Raw genomic sequence first — 8,918 nt, forward strand, 5'->3', positions numbered from 1 at the left:
TATGAACACCACTTACAAAAATTAGGCTAGATCCACAAACAGAAGTTAGGCATCTGAAGCAACCGTAATGTTCAGATACAATCATTACGTGCTGCAAGGAAAGGGACTGGCATAACAACACTATTCCCAAAACCTGTTCCACTGACTGGAAAGCTACTAAATCCAGGAGTTAAATATCACTCCCTTCAGGCTCTGCATCTTATTCTATATAGGAAGGATGTGTTCTTTAAATCAAAATTCACAGGTCTGCACCATTTTCTGGAGCTCCTGGATCCCTTCCTGTAAAATCAAACTTTTAATAAAACTTTCTTCCAAATAATACTGGTGGAAGAACATAGAATCACAGAATCATAATGGTTGGAAAGGACCTCTGAGATCACCAAGTCCAACCATCAACAAAAGAAAAATCCCTCAAACAAACAAAACCAACCACACACACCCCACCAAAAACACAACACACAAAAAACCCCAACCCTATAACCTTGGCCACTAGAGCATGCCCTGAAGTGCCACATCTACATGTTTCTTGAATAGATCCAAGTATGGTGACTCAACTACGTCCCTGGGAAGGCTGTTCCAGTGCCTGACCACTCTTTCAGTATAGAAATTCTTCCTAATATCCAATCTGAACCTCCCCTGCCACAACTTCTGGCCATTTTCTCAAGTTCCGTTGCTACTCACTTGGGAGAAGAGGTCAAGTTCGACCTCTCTACAACCTCCTTTCAGGTAGTTGTAGAGGGCAATGAGGTCTCCCCTCAGCCTCCTCTTCTCCAAACTAAACATCCCCAGTTCCCTCAGCCTCTCCTCATATGACTTGTTCTCTAGACCCTTCACCAGCTTGGTAGCTCTCCAGGATCTCAATGTCCTTATAGTGAGGGGTCCAGAATTGAACACAGTACTCAAGGTGCAGCCTCACCAGGGCCCAGTACAGGGGCACACACAAATTTCAGTGGTGAAAGTATTCCATCATAAACTCATGTAGCAAATCCTTAATTTCTCTTAAGTAATCAGAGCGAACACTCCTTATAATGATTTGATATATTGGTCATATATGGAAACATACGTATCCTACAGATGCCTTTACATGAGAAACACAATTGCCTCCATAATCTTATGTGTTTTGATGGAGCACAGATGATGAGACAGAAATTTGCATCTATGAGGTTCAGCTGTTTAAAAGTATCAGTGCTAGCTACCAATCAAAGAGAGGCTATAAGAATGGCTGATACTATTAATAACTGAAACATGGACTTTGTCTAACTTTTTTGTGTTTTAAAGCCTAGCATAGGCTAAATTAGGCAATTTGATTAAAAATATTGTACAGGCAGATTTTTAACAATTAAGAAAATCAACCACATCATTTTACTAGTAACACATGAAAGCCTAAGAGAGACTAAGAGTAGCCTGCAAGATTACAAATAAAAGTTGTTGTATCTAATGTTTAATTTGGCTAGAAGGAATGAGGGAGAATGAATGAATATCAATTTGAGGTTACTCAGCATTTTACAAATCAGCATAAGTAATTTTTTTCTTTCAGCTATCAGTGAATGAGAATATCCAATTTAATTTTTTGGAGTGGGTAGAGTTTGCTTTTTTTAAATGCTACTTAGGAAAAGTAAGGAAATGAAGGAAGAAAAATCTGACAGCTGATCCTCCACATTTTATCAACTTCAGCGTAAAATAAAATTACTGTTAATTGACTTGACTCCTGATTAATTTTAGATATTTTTTAGATTTTGGAAATACTATCTCACCATCATCCTATTGCTTTTACAAAAAAGTTAAAATCAGGATGAGCTGCAGATGGCATAAATCAGCCAGTTAGGATTTAGCTTCAGATGTTGAACTGATACTCTAAGAAAGGGCTCCTTATATTCCTCTTGTAGGAAGAAGTTTGCACATTGCAGAATAACTTCCAAGTAATAATATTAACATTTGTGCGCAAAAAAAATCAGGGTGGCATTTTCCAAAAGAAATGACAAAATTACAACAGCAGCTCATAGGAAACAACAGGAACGACACACCAAAAAATCCTGAATTACTCAGTTTTCCCTCTGTGCAACAGAAGATGGACAATCCATGTCAACGCTTTAAACCAAATCCCTCCTGCAACTAACTAGGTGCAAAGAAACAAAAAGAAACAAAGAATGGGTAACTTTTGAGACTGGTACCATTTAGACACCTCAGAATGACTACAAATCAGATTTTAACCACCTTTCTCTGCATTGTCACACATAATTAACAGTACTCACAAAACTGAAAACTAAGTTGACAATGCTGGCTGAATCTTTTCAAGATTCGAAATTCCAGGGTTTTTTTAGTAAGATCAATACAATTTTTGTATCAAAATTATAGTAGCCCAAATGCTTCCCTGAATCTTTAGGTCCTAGGAATAATCTACACAAAAAGACATGGTTTTTGTATGACTACAACATGTTGCTATGAAGAACAATGTTATTTATTTATTCAAAGTTTTCATAATTGTAAAACCAATGTAATAGTGCAGTAATACCAGTTAAAGGTGTCTTCTGTCATCAATAGCTTTTTCTGTTTCCAGAGAGTGTATTGCTCACTAGAACATAATCCATTAAAAATAAAAAATAAAAAAATATCTTGCAACTATAATAAAATGAATTCTTTTATTTTATTTAAATTGTAAAGAAACACTTAAGTTGATATGCATTTTGTATCTAGATAAGCACTTACAATCTGAAGTTAGGCACGATGCTAAGGCCCCTTATGTTGCAAATGTCTTGCTAAAAGATACTGAAGAAAAAGAACAGAAATTGCCCTCCCCATCCTCAATAAAATATGACAGCAGTCTTTCATTTCTTATCTACAGACTACAAAATCTTTTTCCCATCAATGGAATGTTATCTCTTGTAAACCAGAAATGTACTGATTAAATGCCCTCATCAGTCTATTAGGATAAAACATTTTACATTACATTTACATTTTACATAGGCTGGAATGTCGAAGCAGTATTAAAAGAAGAAGAAAGTAAAATATGTTTGTTTTTCTTTCAGCAAAGACACCGACATTACAGAATGCATATGAACTGGCTATGCTTGAGTGGCAACTGAGGAAACTTCTAAGTATAGATTTTATAGACCACAATGGTATTTCGTGGGAGAAGTGATACCAAAAATTCAGGTAACACCTGTAATTCCTGTTAGATCTTTGAAAACATGATGGGCCTGTTTTATCAGTTATAATCTATATGTTCAGTGCAATCAAAGGCTAGAGTAGTAAGACACAGCATCTCCCAAAATAAATGAAATTTGAACTTGGCTCTTCTTGAATTGAATTTGCCTGGATGAGGATTGGTCCAGTAGGTGTTACGTATCTACCACTATACAGACTATGTACAGATTAGTAGATCTACTGAAATACTAAGAATCCTACAAATGATGAAGCAATGTCACTGAAGACCTGCACTTCAAACAGGTAGAATGTGTCTGTAAATAGTTGCTCAATGTAAATGGGTCACAGTTTTCATATCTTTAACATCTGTTGTTTATGCCCAAGAAAGCACATCAGGGGCAAGAAAATTAATTCCCCAATTGCTGTCAACTGAGTAAGGGAACAGCAACAAACAGCTTACTGTAAGCCTCTAGCTGCAATAAAATTGCTGTCAATAAAGTGTGGCTGATATGGTTTTGCTGTGCTAGAAGAACAGATTCTTTGGAAGTGAAAATTTTTAATAGAAACTAAGAAGATCCTCCCTTGTTCCTATATACAAAAGAACATTATCACAGAATTCCAATAGCATTAAACACTCAGGATTCAGTTCTCACTTCTACATATGGCACACATTTATTAGCATTTGTGAAACTTTGGCTTTGCACATTCAGGACAGATGAGACTTCCATGATTCTGACAAAAATCTTTTGCATGGGAAATGTTTAAAGAGAAATGAAGCTTGCTAAGCTTTTACTGTCTGTATCTGTACACACAAAATGTTCCCTACTCTAGTTCAGCATTTCTACTGTCACTACTGAAAGTGGTATTATAGCTTAGGGTTATGTTCAGATTTCCATTATAACCCCCAGTTTTCACATGCTCTTAACTTTCTGAAAAATTCTTCTTTCAGCTGAAATTTTCCATGCTTGGTCTCAGCTCAAAGATGAATTTCTTTAGACAGTTGAGCAAAATCCGTTAACCTATTTTTCAGTTATACAAGGAGAGAAAAAATACACTGTATATTTCCACAATTTCTAATATTTTAGTATAAGTATAGATATATAAATATACAGAACTAAAAAACATGTGAATTTTTACATGCAGACATTTTTCCAAGTGACTAGTCCTCACCCAAGAGTAATATCCATGCTAACATATAAAACAAGTTAAGCAGAATAAAGAAACAACTGTATTGTTTTAAACTAAGTGGTAAAACAAGGCCAATAAAAATAATACACACGCAGAATCACAGAATGCTGTAGTTACAAAATTTTAATATTTGCAGGTGACGTAGATTCTGCACTGCTGTTTTAATGCAGATTTCCATCAATTTATGCACCTTGAAACTACCACTCTCAGCATTTCAAATTATGCGTCATTAATGTTTTCAGCTTTTCTCTTCTCTTATATAAACCCTAAAGTTACAAATTTAAACACTTCAGAGTAAGGTAACATCTATTACTTTTGCTACAGAAAGCTTAAGTGATGTGCATCGATCAGCAAGAGTCTGGCTACTCATTCCTTGATCAGGCAGAAAGTCCACTGACTGAAAAAGGAGTAAAGCAAGCTTCATGAAGCCTCTGACTATATGACTAACAATATAGCTTACTATGTAATAAATGTTATGGGTCAGTCAAGCCCCAAATCCTTGATTTCTGCCATCAGAGCACAGAAATAAAAGGATGGAGTTAGTACATATTTACTAGAACCGTGCACATCTCAAAAATTTATAAATTATCATCTTGATTCATAGAAGTGCTTAGAGTGTGCTTATGGCTGCCTTTCTTAAGGACAACATTTTAAGTAATTTGGACTTTTAGGATCTGCTTCGTTCCCACCACTTTAAACGAAAGTTAAGCACATGCCATTTGATTAGGCATGAAGACTGAAGGTTTTCCTCATAACCCATACTGATACATATTTTTAAACCTGTGTTATTTGTCACTGATGTATTTCAAATCTGATTAAATGAAGTTGTTATAATTAAAACTGGGATAAGCACAATAAATTGGCCCTAATTTCTTTTATTATTCCATCTATTGTTAATCTAATGACACTGAGTAGGAGGTTTTTGTCTGTTTATTTGCTTTTTATAAGAGGTCTTTCACATAGAAGAATACAACATGTCGTCTTCTACTGTATTTCTATGTAGCTGTTTAGTGTAGTGACTTACTAATTTGAAGTGCATTTTGAAGTTCAATCAAATACTGAAAAGAACACTGATTGAGAAGCCTGCATAGATTTCAGTATTCTTTATGAGTCATAACACTGATTTTGGAAGCTTAGCTATAGAAGCTGGTGGTGTGCAACATCCTTTTCATACTCCTAATTATGTGAACTAGCATTTAGAACAATCCCAAGTTCAAGTATTCAAAAATGCTCTTTTCAGAGCATCCACCAGGTTTACTGCAAGATAGGCACTTGAAGAAGGCTTTGGTTTTTATACTGGGTACTTCTGAAACATCAGCCTATGCATTTCAAAGTGACATGCAAAGACTTAACCACAGATTTTCCACTAAATTTATTGATGATTGCACAGAAGTTTCCCAGCAAAAAAATACAAAGAAATGTGTATTGAACAATCTATTTTTGCATTCTAAAAGATTTCTGTCTTAGGACTCAGTTCTAACAGATTTCTAGGCCAAGCTCTCATTAAAAGTAACAGGATTTTGCTTGAATGAAGTCCAAGTGTGGACTTCAGTCTCAGATTTCTATGAATATTACTGTATCTTCAAGACACATTGTGTGTGTATTTACCCTGGATTGAGAGAAACTGTAAGTAACATGGAGGATAGTAGTATTTCTTTGATATATATTAATTTCATATTTATTATTTCCCTATTTTAACATCCTCCACAACAACTCCTGCACCCTTTGCAAACCACATAAAGAAAAATTGCCGAGTATATAGGTAACTTAATATAACTTCTAATGTTAGATACAGAGACCTTCATTTTGTTACAACTCAAGAAGACAGTACAGTAGCACAGAACTAAGTATCTCTTCCTAAAGAAATTTTTAAAAATATTTTTCAGGTACTGTGGCATTAGCAGGCATTACTATTCAGAAAGATTTTTAAGTCTGAATACTTTCCTTTAAGGACATCCTCTATCACAAATCTTAAAAAAAAAAAAAAAAAAAAAAAAAAGACCTCTGAAAGTGTATTTGACTTCTGTGCAAGTGAATATTAGCTAAAATGCATCCTGATTTCAGGAATAACAGACAGAATAATAGGAAAGCTGCTAGTGATTACAACCATTGCTGGCTATACTCCTCCAGCCAAAAGTGCCAAGGGGCCTAAAAAGGTTTTATTCTGTAATACTCACCACAGAAAAAAACAACAACACAAGCTCAATTTCAACAATTATCTACTTAAGAAAGAGTTATATTTTCAGTTACATAAACATTACAACTTATGCAGGGAGCAATCCAAATCATAAGAGTATCTGTTGACTTTAAAAAGGATTTAGCAAAAACTTGAGTGGAATTCGAATCAGGTACATAAATAGGAACAATGACTCATATTATTATCAAACTGAAACCAGTATATTTAAGGTTATCTCTGAAAATACTGCCTATAGTTTGTTGTTTGTTGTTTTGGTTTTCCCCCCTCTCATACTCAATTTCACTGTGCAGAGCTTAAACATTCTGTCACGTACATATTTTTGGGGTCTTAACTGCCTCAAGATACTGTAGGGGGTTAAGTCTGAGTTTCCTAATAGAGTCTGGGAAACTGATTTAAGCTAAATTAACAACATTTCTGAACAGAAAGGGAATACGTGGGTTGAGTCTGTTACATTTCGCAACTAAACCTGAGGAGAAAACTTCAGCCGAGTAACCACAGACTATGCATAGCTCTTCTATAAATTTGCTGTGTTTTTTTTTTTTTTAATTATTATTATTATTATTTAACTTATGCTGACAGTATGTATATGGTGCTGTGCAACAACCTGAAGATGGTTCCAGGAGCATACTTTTATTTAAAGTCCTTAGAAAGGTGAAGGTTTTGTGAAAATATTTTGTCTGCAATGTTTTCACTGTCCTGTTGCAAGTAAGAGTTGGTTTAGAGAAGTTACTTTAGCAGAACTGCCTCAGAAGTGCTTGTTTTATTCTTAGCATCTTGTTAGTGTGACACCTTACAGACACCCAAAGTCAAGACACAGTTCTGGGAACATCACATTCATCTCAGATCAGGCTAATCCAACAGCATGAGGATGATTTTATCCTAAACTTGACTACTGTCAAAATCTTTCTGCAAAGACAAGCTTGAATGTGTCTCACTTGGTTCTCTAAGATTCATATCCCTAATAAAATCAGACAAACCATCAACACTTGGAGGGTTCAGCACCAGCTGGAACATGAACACGACTCCTAACACCTGCAAAGTCGGTGCAGCGAAAGGGAAGCACTACGGAAGCTGCCTTGCAAACACTAAAACTTAGCTACTGACCACTCCGGTACAACTAGCATTAAGCAAAAGGTTCTTTGGCTGTAACATCAGCTTGATCCTTCGCTCCCCCTCCCCCCCCAGCGGGCCAGAGAAAGGGACATGGTACCTCACTGCCATCTACAGGCCACACGACACCCTGGTTCTGTGGCAAAGGACAGGAGCCGGTAACATAAATTAGACAACGCCGCATTTAAATCTTTATTAGCAAGGAATTACTAGAACTAAGAAAAACTAATGCTGGATTTGGTTGAGATGAGTTTCTCAGCCTCCTAATCCCTCTTCATATGGCGTATTTCACAGTTTAAAATGAGTTATGACAGATCACTTATGCATTACTAAGATGAGAAAATATTTACAGTGGGCTGACTTTTTTCCTGCTTAATTCAGATGTATTCAGAGAACGCATTCCTTTCAAAAGTATGCTTTGGCCATTTTTTAAGATATGCAACAAACTGTCTATGCAATACCAGCTTTAATCTATTACAACAAAATCATTTTGAACTCAGAACAGGAAGACTTCCGTATGGCTTAGTTGCATCCTACCAACAAACCACGTGCTTCACACATGAAGTAGCTGGGAAATTCAGCTGTGTTAGAGAAAAAAAAAAATAACCCCTTTCATAACACTACCTTAACAAGGTTCCAAATCATCTTGAACTATAAAAGAAACTCAAGCCAACTCACACTGAAATTTGAAACTTTATGTACACACGCGTTAAATCTTGGAAGGGTCAAATTTTCTAACTGGAATTTGGCATGTAAGGAAACAGTTTTTCAACAACTTTCACGTTTGTACAGTCAAATATTGGGGAGAAAAAAAAAAGTCTGTTTTTTCCAGTTTTGTTTCTGCACATGTATGCGTACATGCACAGATGTATAACAGTACTGTAACAATCAACATTCTTCAAAACCCAAAGTGTCAGAGGCATTTCACAAATACATGGTTAAGACCCAGATAATTGATAAAGGGGTCAATTATTTGTTGTGGTTTTTTTGTGGCTTTTTGTGTTTTGGGGTTGATTTGTTTGGGTTTTTTTAGTTGTTTTTGTTTTGTTTTGTTGGGTTTTTTTTGTTCCCCCCGTAATGTAACTAAATTCAATCAAACTGAAATAAAATAAAAAAACCCCACAACATAGTGGCACTTTTAATACTGGTTGATCGGGCACTTGTATGCAGTACTTATAGACCAGTAAAAGTGCTCGTTTACCTGTCTGGTGTGTAAGGGGCCCTTTGTCTTGAAGCCTCCTTGGGAACTGCACTCTGAGGCACTGAAGTGATCTGAACT

General features: G+C 35.8%; 1 protein-coding gene across 1 annotated transcript in view; it reads right to left on the minus strand.

Moving 5' to 3' along the window:
* Nucleotides 1–8,702: 8,702 nt before the first annotated feature.
* Nucleotides 8,703–8,918, minus strand: part of PCDH9 (protocadherin 9) — a 4,587-nt gene continuing 4,371 nt past the window's right edge. The window contains exon 3 of the mRNA XM_010003509.1: nt 8,703–8,918. Coding sequence (XP_010001811.1) covers nt 8,778–8,918 — 141 coding nt within the window. The 3' untranslated portion in view covers nt 8,703–8,777.

Source organism: Chaetura pelagica, unplaced genomic scaffold (genome assembly GCF_000747805.2).
Source record: "Chaetura pelagica isolate M959 unplaced genomic scaffold, ChaPel_1.0 scaffold106, whole genome shotgun sequence".
NCBI lineage: Eukaryota > Metazoa > Chordata > Aves > Apodiformes > Apodidae > Chaetura > Chaetura pelagica.